This window comes from Schistocerca piceifrons, chromosome X, assembly GCF_021461385.2.
Source record: "Schistocerca piceifrons isolate TAMUIC-IGC-003096 chromosome X, iqSchPice1.1, whole genome shotgun sequence".
Taxonomy (NCBI): Eukaryota; Metazoa; Arthropoda; class Insecta; order Orthoptera; family Acrididae; genus Schistocerca; species Schistocerca piceifrons.
Genome location: NC_060149.1, coordinates 274,071,101 through 274,094,044, shown reverse-complemented (window position 1 = coordinate 274,094,044; position 22,944 = coordinate 274,071,101). Strand labels below are relative to the sequence as shown.

At 38.2% G+C, this 22,944-nt stretch overlaps 1 protein-coding gene across 1 annotated transcript in view; it reads right to left on the bottom strand.

Annotated features, from left to right (window-relative positions):
• Positions 1 to 717: 717 nt before the first annotated feature.
• Positions 718 to 22,944, bottom strand: part of LOC124721680 (prostatic acid phosphatase-like) — a 65,732-nt gene continuing 43,505 nt past the window's right edge. Inside the window, exons 7-8 of the mRNA XM_047246754.1 lie at positions 17,647 to 17,830; positions 718 to 987 (exon numbers count right to left, since the gene is read on the bottom strand). Of these exons, the coding sequence (XP_047102710.1) occupies positions 866 to 987; positions 17,647 to 17,830 (306 nt within the window). The 3' untranslated portion in view covers positions 718 to 865. The remainder of the gene's footprint in view (positions 988 to 17,646; positions 17,831 to 22,944) is intronic.

Here is a 22,944-nt window from a genome sequence, read left to right as displayed (position 1 = left end):
TTACGGGGGAATTAGGCACAGAGAAAGATGCTGACTTGAAGTGAGTTATTCAGTCTCTCATCATTCTCGATTAAAATAAGATTCTGAACATAACAGATGCAAATCAACAGCAACATAAAGGAATGTGACCAGTGGATTGTGTGCCTACTACTGAGTCTATTCATTTAAAGCAAACTTCATTCTGCTGCAACAATCAGCCATGTTTTTAACACGCAACATGAAAAATAAAAAAAATTTGAAAATATGTCTAGATGCGAATGCAGATACAGTCAGCAGTCCTGGTATTCACTGATTAATTGAAATCGTAGGATAGCCTGTCATTAGTGGAACCAAAAGAAACTGGTGCAATTAATTTATAAATTGAAGTAGTGTGTGGTAATTCATTTCCTGCATTAGAAGGGGAACAATGCTGCAACAATTCATGCCGAGTTGGTCGAAGTTTACAGCAACAGTGCACCATCATATGATGCAGTAGTTAGGTAGCAGAGACACACTAAATGCCTAAGAGGGAAATGGTAGACCACCTCTCTTGGACTTGTACAAGAAATGGAGGCCAAAGTGCTTGAAGACTGGTTTCTTTACTTTGTTGCAGCAAATCCTTTAGTCATAACTGTTAATACATGTCACTTGTTAGACATACCATGAATTGTGAGATCATAAAATAGAGGCAGACACCCCTAATTGCACAACACTTCAAACAAATTTAAAATACAGTAAAAGAAGCCAATAAGATCTTTCTTGTTTTGAGTAACAATACAATAAAATTTAAATACACATCAAAACAAGGTAATACATAAAATTATTTTAACATCACAGCAAACTCAGTCTTTTTTCTTTATTTATTGTAAAATTGCATGACATTGCTTCAGCTTTCAGTCTGCACTCTGTGGTAGTAGTATGAATCTGCATTTTGTTTTCGGCAGCAGTTTGTGCCCAAAAGAACTGATATTACCAACAGAATAGCCAATACTGTTGAAATGCCTAGAGCTGTAAATGAAAGTACATTCTCTCATTAATCTTTCAATACAACACGTAAGGGAAAACAATGACTTAATGGATAATATTACTTTAGACATGTTTAAGCTTCAGACACAGCAAAACCCTACATTAAATGACAGACTTTTCCCAAAACAACAAACCAAACGCTTTGCAACTGGGAGAAATTCCTCATTTGATACATTATTGCTGTTTGTCATTAATGTTACTTGGAAGAGAATACTCTAACAAACTAAACAGGAGATACATTTTTTAACATGGAGACATTCTCAACTTGTTTCCTCACATGCCATACATTTGAAAACCAAATAACTGTTTATGCCAGGGTAAATGAGTCATAATCTACATTTCTCTTTCTCATTATACTACAGAAGAAAAAAAGCATAAAAGGGGAGGAAACTTGGCAGCTTCAAAGACTATTTAGTAACAATACGCAGTCTGAAGTGCATCAGATCCTACATAGTTTCATTAGACTTTGTCACAGCTTTGCCTTTGCAATTTGTGCATATAATCAACAAAGAGCAACACTGCAGTTATTCTTGTCCACTTTTTCATGACTCCTTGTCTGTTTTTCATGACTCCTTGTCTGAGTAAAATAAAATAAAAATCACTGAGTCAAGTCCTAAAGGCCTTTCCCTTCACACACACACACACACACACACACACACACACACACACACAAAACGAAATACTCAACAACCCAATCTCCTTCATTATGTTACAATATAGTGAACATTTCCATTTATTATGGCAGTTTACTATTATTCCCTTTTATTACTTTAACCCTAGGATGCATGGTGCCGAAAACACACATGAATGCATATGCAGGGCCTCCAAGGCCCTGCCCTAATTTAAAATTTTCCTCTTTTCATATAATCATTATTTGGAGTTAAATTTATTTCTGTCAAATTTATTGTCATATTGAAAGATTCCTAAGAGTAACAGGTTCTGGTGGGCCTGACTAACATTTTATTAATTTTTCTGAATAGGTTCATGGTGCTTCCTTCCAGTGTAAACAATTCCGTCTAAAGCATATGCAGATGTAGCATCACATAACCAAATTATTTTTATGCCATACTTGGCTGGTTTAGAGAGCATATACTGGGTGAAGCTGCATCTTCCATGGAATGGGCCTAGCTGTTCGTCAACTGTGAGCGAATAATTGGGAATCATTCTATTTCTACACTTGTCAAGAAATAGTTCCCATACATAGCGAACAGCCGCAAGTTTGTCATCTGCAGATCGAGCTTCACGGGTACGCCTGTCATGAAATCTAATCATTCTCCTTATATCCTCGAATCTATTTACTGACATGGTGGCCTTATATGTAGGATTTGCCTTTTCATCCAAGAATAATTCTCTAATAGAAACATCCCAACTCTTCTCAACACCAGAAAGCAGTAAAAGACCAAGAAAACCCTCCGTTTCAGCAAGCGAAACGTTTTTCCACGTTTTACCACGTAAAGCAGCCACTCTTCTGCCTTCAATATTTGTGCAGTTGATGATTTCCTCTAGTATTTCCGTGGAGATGAAATAGTCCCAGGCATCCTTAGGTTTACAGGTTTTCAGACCACGGGCTGGACCAGGTGCCTTCTTTACGATATTATGGACAGGCGTACGAAAAGTTGCAGGAGGATCTAATTTCCAAATTGCTCCATTCCGAATAATGTATGTGTGGTCTTCTATACCTTATTGTGGTGGTTCTTCATTTTCAGACTCTGATGAAGTAATATTATCAGAAGAACTGTCATCTGCCTCAATATTCGCATCTGCAGGTTCATTGGCTCATTCTTCACTACTTGCATTTTCAAAAATATTTCCTTCCTCGCAAGAATCATCTTCAAACCACTGAGCCAAAACACTTTCAAAATTAGCTGCATTTGCACGTACTGACTCTCTTGATTTGTGTGTCGAAGCCATAGCAAAAGGCGTGTCCCTCGAACAGTAGCTTGGGCAGCACTAAACGAGTCATACTGGTAACAATATGGGCCTTGCAGCAACAAACAAACTACAGTAACAATGAGGCTGACAAGAGCAGCACAGGATAACAATACTATGCAATAATAAAACATTTTATAGCAAAAAGATCAATAATACACCTACATCGCCAATATGTGAAAGCAGTGTGTATTAATTTTTAGTTACACTATTACTACTACAGCTACTGCTGCTGTTGGAACTCCTGTTGCTGGAAATACCACTACAGTTACTGTCGAATTAATAACTGCTCCCAAACAAATGTTGAAGACAACGTAGCTTAAAGAACATTTATAAATGTGTGAGGGCTTCTGAAGCTCTGCTTATGCATTCACGGTGTATGGGTAAACGTATTGAATTATACAAAAAAACTTAAAAAGGTAACTCGTTCAGGTTTGATAGGAGGAATGTCACGGTGTTAGTGAAAGAGTACTGAAAAGTAGTTTGAAATCAAACAAAAAATAACAGAATTTTTTTAAAAATGAAGACATACAAGGGCCTCGGAGGCCCTGTATATGCACCCTAGGGTTAAAAAGCTATTCAGACATATGCCAGTGCATAAAATTACAACGGATATTAGTAATGACATAACAGTTCAATATGAATGCTGTCAAATCCCAAAGGAATGACAAATAGACAGCCAGCAGATGTAGTGAGCAATCACACACAAAAAGTATGCACAACCATCACAAAATACTTTGTTCTGTCTGACATCAATGTGGTCCAACATGTCATGGCATTCTTCCATATTTTACCTGTTAATCTTTTTTTATAGTTTGGGGTGAAGTATGGTTAAGCAATTCAACAGTTGTGTTACACTACAAATATTTGAGGTATCTATAGTTTCACCTTTGGAGTTTTGTCTGGCACTTAATGGGCATTCACCACTGGTTGTGGCTGAAATTTCATATTAAATTGTAACTGACACTGCCTTTATACAATTGCAACAGATTAACTCCCTTCCCATCCCAAATTTTGAAACTGAGGTACTTTACTTTAATGCTTAGAGCCTTCAGACATCTCAGTCTCACATCACTTAATTATAGCATCTTACATAGCCTCTCTGCAAATTTGAGGCACAGAAATATCAGTTTTCAAAAGCTGTGATGTTTCAAGGTACCTTCTTCATTTTTTGTGTGTTACTGTCTGTTATGTAAAATAGTGAGAATAGGAGTTTGATAGAACACATGCAACTTACACATGGTTAGGAACTTCATACCATGATACATTACCCTTGGAGTAAAATTACCCACCAATGCTGTCACGATCAAGATTTTAATCATAGACCAAGACAAAAGCAAACTAATTACCGTATTTACTCGAATCTAAGCCGCACTTTTTTTCCGGTTTTTGTAATCCAAAAAACCGCCTGCGGCTTACAATCGAGTGCAAAGTAAGCGGAAATTCTGAAAAATATTGGTAGGTGCTGCCACAACTAACTTCTGCCATCGAATATATGTAGTGCAGGCATGCTTTGCAGGCACAAAGATAAATTCTGGCACCAAAACATCTGCATCAGTAAATAAATTTAAAAAAAGGGTGGAAGACGAGCTTTTTCTCCGCCCCGAGTTTCGACCACTGCATTTTCATACATTATCCAATGAAATAAATACAAATTCCGTATTGTTCATCTTCGAATGCAGCAGCATTTCAAAGTACTACGAAAATCCGACTAGCAAGACTGTTCGGGATGTTCGTCAATATGGCAAACTCTACGTTCTGATTTTTTTCCTACCTACCTATGAGAAGAGATGGTTACTGATAGCAACTTTCATGAATTGTGATTCACATGCAGTATTCTCTTCACCATACGAATAATACGAATATAAACATTTTGCCGTGTATTCTTTCGTGTTTGCTGCTATCTCATTTAAATCCTGTCTGCCTAATAAACTACGAAACTAGAGTGAGACAACAGCAAACGCGGAAGAATAAACGTATCCTGCCATGTTTATATTCGTATTATTATTATGCCTAATAGTGACACAGTCAGAAATGAAGCCCGGCAATTGACTAGATTTTTAAATCTAAGATGACTCTAATTTCTGTACAGAATGTAATGTGCTAAAGAGGCGTCTGCAAAGATTTTCAAACGAAGAAAAATTTTCGCTAATTCTCATTGTGAGCATCTTGTGTCATACGCAGTCTATCATTTGCTCCTTGTTGATCTTTACTAAAGAAAGCAGCAGTGTAAGTAACAACAAATAGCAGTCTCTTGCCATTGTTTTGTTAGTGAGATAATTTCTCTCTCTCTCTCTCTCTCTCTCTCTCTTTCTTTTTTTTTTTTTTTAATTGTAAGCGGCAGTAGCGCGCACAAGAGCAAGCCATGCCGCGAGCGGCGACAGGTCGTAAACACTCATTATCGGAATGCGACAAACAATGCATGACACATTAAAATAATGCAGTTTCATTTTAGAGTGACATAAACACCTATAACAAAGAGAATGGCTCTTATCAGATCAAAGAAAAATAAGCAATCAATTCAAACCAGACGAAGCACACAAAATAGGAAGGGTACCCGTATAAATAGGGATGGAGCGCCTGACGCAGAGCAGTGGCTACCTGGTAAAGCATAACTGCTAAGCTTACGACTCGAACCAAACTACTATAGCTGTATCGTCATTCATTCGACCTAAATTGTGTCTCATATTACAATGGACCAACTTTGTTTCGGTTTGGTGGTGCGGCCTAATTTTTTTCTCTCCCCTTTAATTTCAAGTCTCAAATTTCAGGTGCGGCTTAGATTCGGGAATTTTTTTTTTTTTTCCTTGATTTCGAGTCTTATTTTTCAGGTGCAGCTTAGATTTGAGTAAATACGGTAATCCGGTATTCTAGAACCAACTTTAATCTAAAACTAGCGTAGGCTGTAAAGGTTCCCGCTCCACTGTCCTGTAAAGTCCCACACTGTTTTTTAATTAATGTGGGTTCTTGAACACTGGATTCTTTGTTCTGGTATCATATCGGTTTGGCATCAGACTGTCGATCCTGACAGCTGGCAGCTTTACTGCCAAGGTACATGCATCATGGTACTGAAGTTCCTAACCATGTTCCTATGTGACAAATGCCCTATCAAACGCCTATTCTCACTACTCCACATAAATAAGTACCATACATAAAATTATGAAGGTCTCTTGAAGTCAGAACAGTTTGTACTATACACTTCAGGTTCATAGAAAAGTTCCTTCAATGTCTAGAGTTCATCATTTACAGTACCTTAGCAGTCTCATGATTCCACAACCTCATTTGATTTAGCCATTGCTTTTCTGATTCAGTCCAGCCACAATAAAATATTATATGTTGTCTCAATTCATACAAAACTAATGTGACTCAGCATTTACTAATATTTTGTACCCACTTTTCACATTCTGATGCATGACTGTGCACACTGCACTTACCTACAATTCATTCTCCAGACTCTCTCTGGCCAACTACTGGGTGCCAAATTGGCAGGCACCAAAACATGCCTATAATTGGATGATGGAGCACACACCTATTGGCTACAGTCCAACAAAGATGAGTAAGAGTAACATTCAATATGTACAAACTGTATCAATGTCAGTACCCCTGTAATGTATGCCATAGTCTCACCATTAGATTATATAGTGTTACCAAATGGCAGGGATGCTCATTGCTATGTTTCACCTGCTGTTCCAGAGAGTTTAAGATTTTTCTGAGGGTTCCTGATAAGGTGGTTTAGCATGCCAGTCAAGGGTGACAGGGCACCTGACTCTTTACCAAACCAGGAGCCCTGTGAACACGGCTGTCGTCACCTGGAGACACAGGTGTATCCACACCATACTAATCATAAAGAAGTAGAAGAAATGACAGTGCTTTATCACCAAAACTGTTTATATCATCATCCTGGTGCATGTTCAGGGTAACCTGAATGAGAGGGCTCTAGTCGCGCAACAAAAAGTCATCACAATACAACCTCCAAAATGGACTACACTCATGACACATTGAAAGTTAAAAGCCTCACTGGGTCACTGGTGCACTCAATGCCTTGCATCATTTGAAAAGAGGCAAGTGCACTTGATTAGTATAAAAGCATGTGCACTTCGTGATATGAAAAAAAGTGCTTCCTCATCTATAATACTTCTGTGACTGTGCTACACTATGCGGTGTCATCAATGAAAGGATAGACACCCAAGAAAGCTGAGGACTGCGCTCTCATCAGTAAATAAAACAAACTTGATTAAAATACATATTGTCAAAAGTGATACTCTAAAGTTTCTACATACTGGTGGCTCATGTTGCTGGAGGATGAATCTGTGTTGATGGGTGATCCAAAATTCCCAATCTGGTAAACATCAGTTCGTTTCAAAAGTGTGACTGGAAAAATTTCACCAGTACTGGGTTGTTGACTGAAAAAAAGACTATCTGCTACCTACAGTCACCAGTTCTCCCCCCACAAAACTCTCAGCAGAACAACACCATATCACCTTGGTTTTGTATATGGTGTATTTGATGTCACGAACCTTCCTGCTCCAGTGCCATAAGAAGTGCACTTACTTGTGCAGCCAAACCTGTTAATTATTCAGGACTTAAGACTCAAAATAAGGGTGGCCTAACAAGAGCCCGATGAAAGCTTGAGGCATTCATGGTGGACTACACCAAGGACCTTGAGATATATAGACAATACTGCTCCATAAATACTGCTGCCTGAATGAAATTGGAGCCTTATGATCACTTTCTACAACTACAGGTGACAAGATTTGTCAAGTGTCCCATACTCATCATCTTAAGCATTTCAAAATGTTCAGTTACCCTATGCATCTGTTTCTTTAGTATTTCATGTCCAGTAACCGGGTGAATGACTTATCAATTGCCCGACATTGTACAGATTCATAGAATTTTAAAATAGTGTCACTACTTTGCGATCTGGATGGTTAAAATGCATTGTGTGAGGTTAAAATTATACAAGTAGTTTTACCAGAACCTAAAATCAGTATTTTCTGCTCATTTAGCCAGTCTTTTAGTGCTTCGCTTTAATTCTTTTTATGGACACCAGGTTGCATGAAGTGTAGAACACTGTAAAATTATCCTTGAAATTTGAACATTTAACAGGACTCTACTGTGGATGAACTACTGTTGATAGTTATTGCAAATCATCATCTTACACTATTACAATGCTATGTGGGTCTTAGCCTCTTCATCAAGTGCAGTTCTTCCTTCACCTCTAAGGGCTGACTGTATAAACATCACTGAATGAAGGTCAATTTTGACCTCAGTTCAGAAACTGAACTCTGTTCAGGACTCTGCTCTATTGTATGACACTAAAACTAAACTTCGATCCACAGGTTCAGTGTTGATCTAAATTAGCATGAAACATGTTTTGACAACATCACTAAAAATCAGATACTGACACAATTATTGCATTTCAACCTCAGGTATTAATTGGACAACTTTTGTACACAGTATTTATTATTGAAGGTGTATTGTTATAAAGATGGAGGCAAGTAAGCTGGATAAGGTGCAATCTTCAAACTTTCCCAAACCAAAAAAGATTTGTTGGTGGAAATCATACTCGACCAATATAAAGACACAACAGAAGGCAAAAAAGTAGGAAAGTTACAACAATCAACAAAGGAAAGGTGTGGAAAGAAGTTGATGTTGATTTTAATTCATGGAAGACTGTGCCAAATTGTGACTGAAGATTTCTGAAATATTATGACAATGCTAAGAAAAGGACCAAGGAAACATTCACACATGACAGGGTATAATTTTAAGACACACTTTACAATTATTACATTGTATATCTATGTAATTACATGTGCTGTATAAAATGAAGCAAAAACAGTGTGAAAACTTTTCAAGGTTGTAACACAATCTAGCAGTGGTAATTTCATCTGACCTACTGTTATAGAAAATGGGACGAAGCTAATTGCAGGCCTGAAGCCACTAATTTATTCTTATCTCCAAACTCTATAATGATAGTGCAGATTTTCAGGCCAAAGTTATAAGCTATGGTTTGTACACATTTTAATATCCTCAGATGAATTTTTTGCTTACAAGATAGTGTAGAATATTATTCACTTCTTCCATTTCTTATTCTACTACAATGATGGCTGTAGTTCATTCTGAACATCAGTAAACGAGTTGACAATTTAACTTCAAATGAAAATGTTCTCCTTGTTGCTGACAATGAAAATGATAAGAACAATAGTGTAAGTTAACTGTTACAGCAATATGTCACATATTTTGAAATAAAAATAATCTCTAATTACAAGCAGACATGCAATGTGAAAACCAGGATTCTGTTATAGAGTCTAAAGCGCTGCAATTGCATCCCAAAAATGAAAAGAACAGAAGATGTTCTCAATGTCTAATACTGATTTTATGAAAGAAAATTGGTAGTGGAATTTTTTCATAAGCTTTTCTCCTAACAAAGATTATCATCCATTTCAAGCTCTACATACAATGCACTGACAGCTACATTATCTTGTGCAAGTCAAATGTTGCAGCTACAACAACTGCTGAACAATGTAGTTTTACTCTGAGTCCTAAACTTAAACAACTCAGCATTTTTCAAATTAACAAACATTACCAGAGGTGAAAGAAGAGGCAAGTGGAAAGAAATTCTACTGATATGAGATCAAATCTGAGATTCTCTGGACCATATTCCAGGGTGCAAGCACTAAGCCACCATCTGATAATTACAAATTTACTTACATATGCATACTACTAATACTATTATTTGTCAACATAAGTGTGTGCAGTTGGCATAGCAGTTTAAGCACTTCTTTTGTAATTAAAAATTTATGACAAATTGTGTAGTTACTGCTATTCAAGCCAACAGAACAGTTTTGTAAAGAGTGTGCAATCATTATTGAACTCCACGAACTTAACTTTTCCCTTTCTTCCAATCCCGCCAAGTGTCTACAAAATGCCTTAAACTGGTCACATTAATTATGAGTCACCTCTAAGAATTGTTATGAGATCTGTCATTAGCTTTACTCATTACTTACCTAGCCAATAATTTCTTAACCTAGCCTTAGAGCTAAAAAATATTTTGAGCTTCAACAGTGTGAGAGTGGTGTTTATTTACTTAACGTTTATTGTGTAGATAACAGCCTCTTTAAACCCGTTTATTATTTAATTCTTTTTAACTCATATTTGCAAAAAACAAAAACAGTGTCTTGTAATGTCACTGACTTGTGAACTGATGACTGCAGTTGAACATTATTTGATATGTGAAATTTCAGCAATCAACAATAATCCTACTTCAAAGGCAATATAATCTGGGATTAATGTTTATGCAATGCAGGTTTCTGAGATCACCTTGATCTAAGGTCAATTGCTTTTATATAAAATGGCTGTAAGAGCTTTTATACCTTCATCCACATCTATCCGCCACTTTTATGGACTTCCTCTCTACTTTCTTAGAGTTGGCCTCCATTCACAAACTTTTCCTCTCAAAGTTCCAGCATCCATCTTAAGAACATGTCTGAATATTGTCCTACATTTTATTAATCTTACAATGTGATCTCATTATATAAGGCAGTCCAGCTCAATATTTGTTTCAGATGTCCATTTGTCATTATTACCCTGAATTAGCTCTTAGATCTTGTGCACCACTGTGCATTCAAATATTCTGGGCTGATACTCACAAGTACTCATTAATGTCCATGATTCACAACTGTAAGTCAAGACTGGCATGGTCATGACTTTGTATATTTGCAGCTTAACCTGCCTGTTTAAAAACCTGGATCCTGGAGGCCCTTACCTTCTCAAACATGTGGAAGCATTTAAGATGCACAGTCCTATATCAAGTTCTGTACATGTTAAAAATGGAAGCCTGCTGCTACCAGTTTATTCAGATTTGTATTTGTATCATGTACTTGTTATTCATTTCAATGATACCAAGGCCCCCAAGGTTCTGTGGGTTCTTTCAGCTCACTCTCTAATAGCACCTTATTCTATTAATAACTACTACAGCACTGGTAAAAGCATGGCTATTGCAATGCCTGACTTAAAATGCTGCACTGGGTAGGGGGTGAGGGGGAGCAGGAGGATGGGTGGGGAGGGGGAAAAAAACAAACCTTTCTCATGAATAAACCAAGACTACAGGACAACACCAACCCTGTAGCAGTAGTAACATTCCCCAAAGAAAGACTGAATAAGAATCAGTAGACATCTTTGTAAGCACCATTTGGTAAAGTGGCTAAGGAAGTTACATCATCAAGTGGTGTCATAAGTCTTTTACAGTTAAAAACACACCAATTAAGTAATTTCCATTCTGGAAAGATAACTGTGTGACTGTCTCCAGTAGATCTAGGTTATCAAGACTAGACTGATACGATATGAATATGGAAGTGACTCTGGAGGTTTTGGAATTTGACAACCTTTATTAGATGGCAGTTTCAAAAGTATCTCTTGTACAGATGTTGATAGCAACTTTCTAGAAATGGTTTGAACTGGTACTATCCTCATCAGGATTCAATATAGGAGTGTTTATTGTCTACTTGCAAGTGTTGGGATACTGTTTATATGACTAGATTTTATTAAAACAATTAGCAAGCACATATTTTTGACCCAAGCACAGCTGACAACAGGCACAACCAATTTCATCAGATCCTAAAATGATTTTCTCACTACAGAAAGATGATTTCAGCCCCCACACAGAGACTAACTTGTTACAGCTTTCCTCATCACTGAAAAAGCAGTAAAAGCTTTCTGCAGATGGTCTGGAATATTGGAATTTATCTGACTGTGAAAGTGATGTTACAAAAGTGATCCAAAATGGCTGAAGCCATAGCTGTAAACTTACTCACCATTATTTCATTTCTCAAAATGGCTGTAAGAGGTGATGTACTGCTCTTGCCAGAAATTCTCTTTATTGATTTCCAAACTTGAGTAGCTGGCATGGAATGATTAATGATACACAAGAATCCTTTCCTAGAACCCCCCCCCCCCTTCCCCCTACCTCACCTTGCCACATTTCACTTCTGGGTACCTACAAGCCTGTCACTGATTGCTGAGTAATGTATTGCCCACTCCTAAAACGAAAATATTGTCTTCCAAGTGAACCACTCTTTGAATGAATGCTTCAGTGGTTTAATAGATCACAGTTACTGTGATCTCCCATTTCCTGTACGCTGTCTCAGTCTTCAAACACAGCTGAGTGACTGTAAAAATCTAGTTTGCACAGCTAAGCATTCATCTTGATGATCTGTATTCAGGCATTGCTATTTCAGGATAGCAAACAAATACTGGGAAGTGGACACTACTGTGCAAATAATTACAAATTCCCCATAGAGCACTATACACAAGAGTGTGGGCATACAGGGATAAGTGGCTGATAGTGACCATGCTGCAGTGTTGACATCCCCTCTGCTATGAAGACTGATGCCCTCTGTGAGGAGGCTTTCTGTAACTGGGCCACAAGAGCAGATGTTAGCAGAGTTCCATATCATGAAGGTCATATGTTTATAGACATTAAATTGGCTAGATGACTATTTGACTAACAGAACCCAGTATTTTATATTGGGCAGTGAATATTGTACAGTAATGAAAGTGACGTGGGTGCACACCATCTAAGTGTATTAAGGTCTGTTACAGTCTCAATACACACAAATGATTTATCAAATATCAACAAAAGCACTAAATTAGATTGTTTGTTGAAAACGCTGTTGCCTACAGGGAAAATATAGGCATTGGAAAATATTAAAAAAGTGCAGAAAGGCTTGGACATAATTTCCATTTGGTGTAATGAATGGCAGGTGTCTTTAAATGTGGACAGATGCAAGATAATGCTTACAACAAAGAGAGACCCTAATAGTATCTGACTACAATATTAGTGGTGAACATCTTGAGCATCACATCATAAAAGTATTTAGGGGTAGTACTAAGAAGTGATATGAAATGAAATGGGATGGGATGATCACATAAAATAAGCATTAGAGAAGGCACATGGAAAACTCAGATCTGTTAGCAGGCTTCTGGGCAAGAGCTGTGCATATTTGTAAAGCAAACTGCACACAAGGTGCTTGTGCATAAAACTGAACAGTATTGTTCCAGCACCAAGTTTGTATGAAGCAGGAAAGACCACAGACATCAAACAAATTAAGAAATATACTGATATGATAAAAACAGATCAGTATAGCCCATATGAAAGTAAAGTTGCTTGTGGAACTAAAATGGGAAACCACAAAAGAAAGGCAACACACTTCTAATGAAAACTGTTCAGTAGAAACCCGCCCAGTAAATTTTGAGACCTGTATTTGAGGAAAACTGTGCAACCATTTTACTGTCACCAGTGTAGTGATCAGAGAATAAGATAAGAGAGGATAAGGTGCATACAGAGGCTCTAATTCACAGTTGTCTCCATCAAATACAGAGTTCTCTGCTAATATAAGATCTGTGTTTTCAGCATGTAATGGGACACCCGTTTCTAACAACTTTTTTTTCATATAGAAGTAGCTGATACCAGGATTAATCCCAAATCTGGTATAGGTGAACATTCTCGGCTGTTTCATTGAAAGAATTTAATTTGATTTTGTATACAATGTATTATATTTCAGGCTAAAATGTACATAAAGAAATTAATTTGTTAGTACTCTGTATGTATAGTTAAAATTACTCCTCTTTTAAAAATATTTAAAATTACTAAATTTCTGGTATACTTAAAATTCATACTATTAATTGCACAATCCAACACTAATTATTAAATTTATTTCTGGATTCACTTACAAAATGATATATTTTAGCGAAGATTCTTCTTTTGTCAAAAAAGTTTGTTGGAATATTGAGAGTACCACAGAATATGAGTGGTGGCCATGCCTCTGATGGAATCAGATGTGTTTTTGTTTGTGTCATTAATAATGTAATTTGTGGTGTGATAGAAGTGGTAACTGTTAAGATGGCATGAAAAATGTCACAAAGAATAAAATTCAAGAATAATACAGGCAAAGCTTTGTCAGCTATTTAGTCATCAGGAACCCACAACGTTAAATCAAAATTTCAGCCGCAAGAATGTACCCCTACACGCAAGACTTGGAGCCAACAACAAGAAGAGGAAATGCAGATAAGTAAAAAGTTTTTCTTTTGTATATCTTATGCCTCTTGAAGCTTTTGAAAATAATGAAGAGACTAAGAGAAATTTAATGGTGATGTGCTGGAGGGTAAGATTACAGCAATTAGCAACTGGAGAGACGTACAAGGGAACTTGGCCTGGTAGTCAATGTCAAAAAGACCAAATATCTGGCAATGACCAACCAACAAAACCTACCAAATCTGTCATTTTTCCCTTGGTCACTATGCGAATGGAATTGGGGCAGAGAATCACTAATCTGGTGCAAAGTACCTTCCAATATGAATTTTTCAGCAGCTTGCGTATGTGTGTATGTGTGTGTTTTAAGGTCATGTAGTGGCAAGTATAAAGCACACATCTGTATAACTGTAGCACCCTAGCACAAATTTGTTGGCACCTTTAAGCTGTCACCTGGACGAAACCCAAAGGGTCTTTCCTATTCAAGAAACTTCAGATCTGCAGCATTAGTCATGAATTCAATCAGAGACCCATAATAATGGAATCTATTTTAGCAGGATGGTTTGTTTCTGTCCTTTTCTTTTCTTTTGGGTATGAGCCAGATCTTTGAGGAAAGTGTCTTAAGACTTGCTGTTTTTATGACATGTGTGACAAGCTCTAATTCACAGTTGTCTCCATCAGATAGAGTTCTCTGCTAATATTTACAAGACTTGTGTTTTCAGCAATTAACAACTGGAGAGAGGTATAAGAGAACTTGGCCTTGTAGTCAATGTCAAAAAGGCCAACTATAAGGACAGTGACCAATCAACAAAAGCTACCAAATCTCAGGATAGCCGACAAAGGGTTAGAGACTTGAAGTACCTTGGATCAACTATCACAGAGACAAATGATGACAGCAGTGAGGTGAAAGGTACAGTAGCGGCAGGCAACAGATGCTACTTTGCCACACCACCCATGCTTAGCAACTCGCTTCTGTCACAAAATCTAAAATCCTCATTTACAAAACAATTAAAAGACCAGTTGTTATGCATGGTGCTGAGATGTAGTCCATGATTGCAAATGAGGAAAGGATCTTAACCATTTGGGAGAGAAAGGTTATGCATAAAATATAAAGCCCAATATACGGCCAAGAAGGTTGGCACACCCATATGAATGCAGAACTAGAACAATTTTTTGGAGAACCTGACATTGTCATTAGCATTAAAATAAGAAGACTGTGGTGGGCAGGTCACGTGTTCAGAAATGAGGAAGACAGAACATGTAAGAAGATTTTTGATGTCAAGGCTGGAGGCAGACAACAGAAGGGACATCCCAGAAAGAGATGGGTGGATGGAACTGAAGCAGACATGAAAAATCTGGGTGTCAGAGGATGGAGACACAGAGCCATGGACCGGCTAGAATGGCAGGATATTGTGATGCAGACCAAGGCCCTTCAAGGGCTGTAGAGCCATGGAGTGAGTAAGTAAGCAAGCAAGCAGTTTTTGGAAACTGTTTCTTTTTACAAATAGTCTTATTTTATCACAGAATGTGGTATGGGCTGATATTTCCTTTTGTTTCACTGGTGGTGATCTCCGGGTTCCTCATTGGCAAATATGGGATTTGCTTTGCTGGTTTACATAGTAACTGAAGCAGTATCATCATATGTCTATGAAGCACTATCTAACTTTGCGATGGTTTTCTTGAGAGCAGAGGTAAATGTAGTAGCAAACACTGGGAGCTGACTGACTTTAATTGCTTTTCTTAATCTGGCATAAGATATTCATTTGGTGACTAACAGTTCTTTAATTTTGTACCATACTGCATGGTTGCAGAAGTAACTGAAGCAAAATGGATGGAGGTGGATAATGTTCTCAGCTCGTATGCAGCTGATCCACATTTTCCACAGGTTGCTTTGTCTCCACATGCAGTTGTTGTGTGTTCTAACTTTTGACAATTGTAGCAAGGCACATTGCTAATCCTTCCTACTCATTCTTCAGTTTTGATGCTTGAATGTGCGTAAGATCTAGTCTGTCGTAAAATCCCTGTGAAGATTGAGGCCATCACATTAGCGTACTACACTGGACTATTGCCCTAGAATGTTTTCTATAAGGAGCACAGTAGTCTGTTGATATGAGTGTCTCAACAAATTCCATGCCTTTCTCTATCCTGTAGTTTCACTTTGTGTCAAGTTTTGATTGTTCTCTCTTTGCATAGGACAAATGTCTTCAGCTATTGTGTTTTGTTTTTTATCATATCTATTGATGGCATTCAATTCTGTCAGCTTAAGACCCATATTCTTTCTCACTAATCAATTGGAAACAAAATGAATTATGGATAAAGTAAAACAATCTTACATGAAAACCAAACAGTGTTTCATTTCAATATTTACAGATGCATCAAAGTCTAAACATTCTTATGATTTTCATCTTTTAATAGATACACTTAGCAACTCATGCTCTCTCTGCCAGCCCAAAAATAAGGCACAAATATTTATGAAAATGCCAAAAATAAAGATATAACACAAAACATATTTCATAAAAGAGAAATATGAATTTCGTATCAATCTCCATTACAGCCATTCAATCCAAAAAATAAATGAAATGCTAACCCTACATTTATACACACACGTGGTAGGCAAAATAAAACTAGCCCAGAAATATTTACAATACAACTCAACCAATGTTTTCTGGTGTTCAAATTCCTTTCAGTTAGGTATGGTTTTTATTCACAGTTGAGCCCATATCGCACCATTCTGCCACAAAGTTTTGCATTGCAGACTTTTCTGGAGGTTCTACCAAAACACCTGCAGTCTTAAACTTCTCCAGAAATAGTTCTGCTCATATTTTATATCAACTGTGCTATGCATAACACCTGACAATGAAGATATACGGTTTTATTGTGGGCACCATTTTATGTTAAATTCAACAGGCCACTAAACATGTCTGCTCCTCTCACTCACTTAAACGTAATGATGCAAGGTACTCAGGACAGAGCATGCAGGAGATGCACAGACACGTGACAACACACTTATCAGATTTTCCAGAATCTGCTGTGAGGGGCAGTTCTTGTCTTCATTAATAAGGATAAGTTCCGTATCAGTCTTAGAAATATTTTCTGGGCCAGTTTCATTTTGTCCATCATGGTGTGGAATTGACCCTTGTTAATAAACATGAGAACTGACCATCGCATAACATGCTTGAAACCTGATTTCAATGCACCCGTCAGTTCCTGTCAGATGTCTGTGCATCTCCTGCATGCTCTGTCCCAAGCACTTCACCGTGTCATTATGTTTGAATGTAGGAGGGGAGCAGATGTGTTTAGTAACCAGTGGAATGCAACACAAAATTGTGTTCATGATAAAACAGTGTGTGGGTGTCATCAAGTTTTACGTGAAGCACAATATGTGGAAAACGTCTCTGGAACTGTTTGTGCAACAGTTTAAAACTCAAACTGCAATACAAAATTCAGTTACAAAATGGTGTGAAATGGGCTCTGCACTGAAGAGAAACAGTAACCATCCAAAAAGAGTTTGAACACCAGAAAACATTGTTTAAGTCTTAATGTAAATATTTTCTGGACTAGTTTTATTTTGCCCATCCTGTATTTTAACAATCATGCTCAGCCATTTCAAATGAAAATATTATATACTTGACACTTAATTACAAACTCTTACAATGCAGGAACTCATTGAAATTACTACTTACTTATTATCGACAAGAGACTGAATTCAAAATGTTCTGCTGTAGAGGACATCAGGCATTCCTCCTTCCAGTCTTCAGGAACAACATTTTTTGTCAAATCAATAAAATTTGCTAATGGACATGCAGCTGTACATCCTGGTATGGTAAGTAGAAATGGATCCTCGTCAGTTGTGTTTTTGTAAAAGATCTAGAAACATACATAAGAATGCAGAATTATTTGTCACTGTTTTAGTCACATAAAACAATGCTAAGAAAGAAGTTATCCTTCCTTGTATGAGTCCAGTATCTTTTTGCCGCAGCTGGTATAATCTTAAAAAACTCTGCAATGTTATGTTTCCATGTTTCTCACATTGCTGCCACATAGTGCAATCAAAATTAAGGAAAAGGTAACTAATAAACAAGGTAAGTATAGTCACACCAAACTCAACATTGCAGTCATTTTCAGTCTCATAATTGTTCAAAACTTGTGTGATATAAAAACAAAGATGATGTGACTTACCAAACGAAAGTGCTGGCAGGTCGATAGATACACAAACAAACACAAACATACACACAAAATTCAAGCTTTCGCAACAAACGGTTGCTTCATCAGGAAAGAAGGAAGGAGAGGGAAAGACGAAAGGATGTGGGTTTTAAGGGAGAGGGTAAGGAGTCATTCCAATCCCAGGAGCAGAAAGACTTACCTTAGGGCAGGGCCGGCCAGAAATTCTGCACGCGTGCGGTGCTCCTGCACATGTGCAACCTCCGGGTCACAGCGTGCACGCCGCAGCCGTCAGCGTTCATGCAGTGCATGTTTCTACGCACAGATGTCGCTTTATCCACTTGCTGGGATACTCTGTACCGGCGAATTATAGTGCTCTTTCCACAGCTTGCAAGCCAACCATGGGAAGGTATTTCGCGTATTAAACATTACTGTCACTGCTCATTGAGACGTCTACTTTTATGTTAACAGTTTAACCCAGTAAGACAAGCAATACAGTTAACAACCATGGGTTTTTAATTAAGGCAGCTTGACTGACGGCACGTATATACATGTAATGTTTTCGAGCTAGTATTTAAGAAAGAGAGCACTTGGCGACTTCCAGCGAACCTTATTCATGATTTCAAATAACATTAAACTAATGCAAGGTCTCCTATAACTAATTCTCGGTGCCCTGAGTTACGCCCACATAATTTCTGTCTCACTGATCTTTGAACAGAAAGATAATCGCAGACCTCTCAATGATGACCTGTTATTTCAGTACCATTATTGCTATATCTTTCATCAGTTCCGTCTGAAATCTGCATAATAACCGACAATTAGATGAATGTTATGTTTTATCGACTTCAGCTGAGCATAGCCCTTCACACATTAATAAAATCCCCTAAATGTAAGTATACATTGGAACAATCGGTTTAATGACCAATTTTCCTTATAATAATGTAACATGGAGCAGAATGAGGCAATAATGCACAATTAGTTAACAGTAATTTTTAATTATGAATGGAATAAATCTGAACACGTTTATCACTGGTCATGAGAAATGATATAGTTAAAATCGTGTGCAAAAGCATGGCTCATTGACAAACGCAAGCAGTTGCGAAGATTTTCATCACTTATGCTTCATCGAAACCTTGATTTATTCGTTTTCATCACCGAGAAAAATCTTTCACAAACAAGCTCTTGCTTGTACCACATTAACAGGGAAGTGGAGCCACCACCGTTCATTTAGGACACATGTCTAATAACAGATGTCGCTGTTGCTCGCTGTCGCACACGTGCGCACATGTGCAGCACTTCTGCACACTGTGCAGTGTTTGGCTGGCCCTGCCTTAGGGGGAAAACAGGACAGGTATATACACACACACACGCACACACACCCACATGAGGGGTGTGTGTGTGTGTGTGTGTGTGTGTGTGTGTGTGTGTGTGTACCTGTCCTTTTTTCCCCCTAAGGTAAGCCTTTCCGCTCCCAGGATTGGAATGACTCCTTACCCTCTCCCTTAAAACCCACATCCTTTTGTCTTTCCCTCTCCTTCCCTCTTTCCTGATGAAGCAACCGTTTGTTGCGAAAGCTTGAATTTTGTATGTATGTTTGTGTGTCTATCGACCTGCCAGCACTTTCGTTTGGTAAGTCACATCATCTTTGTTTTTAGATATATTTTTCCCACGTGGAATGTTTCCCTCTATATATATAAAAACAAAGATGAGGTGACTTACCGAACGAAAGCGCTGGCAGGTCGATAGACACACAAGCAAACACAAACATACACACAAAATTCTAGCTTTCGCAACCAACGGTTGCCTCATCAGGAAAGAGGGAAGGAGAGGGAAAGATGAAAGGATGTGGGTTTTAAGGGAGAGGGTAAGGAGTCATTCCAATCCCGGGAGTGGAAAGACTTACCTTAGTGGGAAAGAAGGACAGGTATACACTCGCGCGCACACACACACACACACACACACACACACACACACACACACACACACACACACACACATATCCATCCACACATACAGACATATGTCTATTATATTGACATTATATATATATATATATATATAAAAAGAGGGAGGGGGGATTGGTTGGTTACATCTTCTCACACAGTTCTTGTCTCAGGAGAGCCTTTACCTGCACATTTTCTCTAGATGCTCTACTGCAACATTTTCTTTTATTTGTGTTCGGTAAGTCATTTCATGACAGTGTCACAGCCCTTAAACAGTATTATAATACAATGCTGAAACTGTTTAAGGGCTGTGACACTGTCATGAAATGACTTACCGAACACAAATAAAAGAAAATGTTGCAGTAGAGCATCTAGAGAAAATGTGCAGGTAAAGGCTCTCCTGCGACAAGAACTGTGTGAGAAGATGTAACCAACCAATCCCCCCTCCCTCTTTCTACAGTGATGCCAGTACATGAGACACTCTACAAGAGGAAAAAAGAAAATCAGTAAAGTTATCATTAGTGATAAGGAAAAATAATGTAAGCATATTAGCCAAAAAATTAATCACCCAGGAGACATCTCAATAACCCCACCTCAATTTGGCAAGAAAGACTCCACAGCTTCTTCAGCTATACCATATCTAGCTGAAGCTCTAAAAGACCATTACATCCTTAGAGTCACCAAATTGAGAGGATGTTGACTGTTAAATTTCACCTGCTGTTCCACACATCCCAGATATTTTCTAGGAGGCAGATCAGGCAATGTAGAAGAAAGGGCAACAATTGATCACCAAGGACGTTGACATAAACATCCTGGTTTGTGTTCATGATGGCCTGAAAGAGCGAGCCCTAGTTATGGTACAAAAAACATCACCAAAACATCACAGAACCACCTCCAGCCTAAAGTACACCCTGCAACCACTGCAGATTCAACACCTCATTTGTCCACTGGTGCACTCAGTATCCCACATCATTTGAAAGGAGACAAAATTGCAGCTTATCAGACAACACTACAGGCTTCAAGTCAACCACTGTCTTGCTTTAGTGTTATCTGGCCCACTAAAGATGTGCAGCTGTGTGTGTCACTGTCAGCAATGGCCCTTTACAATGTACCTGGCTCCAAATGTCCATTGCTTGGACCCAGTCACTTAAGATTTTTAACAGCACAGTTCTTATGCAGTGTTACATAGCCGCGAGTAGTAAAACATTCCTTAAAGACATGTTGGACCATCCATAGTGATACAACAACAAATCCAGCAACTTCATTCCTGGTGTGGCCAGGGGCACATTAAGACACTACAACACACACACACACACACACACACACACACACACACACACACACAAACACACTGCCATGACATTAGTGATGGTGCATCACATGACACCTAGTGACAGTTCTATTCTACATCATCTACAGCACTCCATAGCAACCAGTGTGCTCAATTAAGGGGGAGAGGGTGGGGCTGTTTTGTCAGGTGTACTCATATATGGATTTCATTCATGTGCGGAGGTAAGAAACAGCATTTAAGTTCGAGCAGTGATGGAGCCATATGAACAGCTTCAGAGGGCAAACTTACAGCAAGCTGCATTCCTTTCCCAAATCCAAACATACTGCTGAAATTAGTGGCTTTAAATCATGCGATAATATCCACTTTCCCACAGGAATATTAAAATACAGGTGCTTTTGTTGAAATACAAGTGCTTTTGTTGCATCGTCAGCCGTGATGACCAAGACTGGTCAAGATGTAATCCAAGGTGTGGGCTAAGTCCATCTTTACATTCCGTTAGACCTCTCAGGGTCTTTTGACAGATTCACTGAGGGTTCTCTCACTTTAGTATGTAACTATGCCTGAGTTAGGTATGACCAATATCAATGTGACATATGGATACAGCTTCTCTTCAAGAAGGTAAAAGTGAGTTTCCCAATTTTTGGTGGAAGCTTCCATCAATCAAAGTTTAGTGGACTGGATGTTGGCCAAGTATTGCTACTTATTCCATCATGTAAATACTACACACAGTGGAAAGAGGGTGTTACTCATAAAATGTTTGTCAATAAATACATAGCAGCCTGTCATATCCTTCTTGGAATTGGCAGTATATCTGCCAAGTAATGGAGGACTTAACAAAACCTACAGCAATGGATTTCAGGTACTTGATGTCACCCCATTCATACGAAAGGCCAGGGATACAAAACAGGGAAGCTAACTAATTGGAGGGTGGCTGAGTTACTGGAAGTAATAAGATCACCCTGTGCTGTTCTGTATGTTTTTGAATGGTTCACCAGGAAATGAATGTTGATGCCTTGGAAAAGCCTTGAGCAACAGAGATGTTTAAGTTTACAATGAATCTTAGTGAAGTAATTAATTCAGAACTGTTTGCAGCATATATTGCAAGGTGGTATACCTTTTTCTGCAGGGAGACTATCGACAGAGCTTGCGTGGAAAGTTCCAGTCACAAGACAGATTCCATTGTGAGATGTTGGGTCCCATAGGCCTATAATGAAAATTGCTGTGGACCCATCTATAGTCAGAGCTAAATCTGTGCTCGGTGAAATTTTACTAGAACTTGTCAATTTGCTCTCCAATAGATGTTTTTGAAGAAACAGTGAGTTTAATTTCTATGTACGGGTTGCCTTGAGCTACTTTATGGTGAGGCAACCAGTTCAGTTTGAGGTTGAACAGCAGTCCTTAAAAGTGGAAATTGTAGACAGCTTCCAGCAGTTGGTTGCCCAGATATATTTTGAGGTGTGGGAGGGCTAATCAAATTCTGTAAAAGTGCATGACCCATGGTTTTGGGATCATATTCATGTCTCCAAATAGCATTTGAAGATAATAATCTGCCGAGTGTAAGAATGCAGAACTATATTCCAGACAGG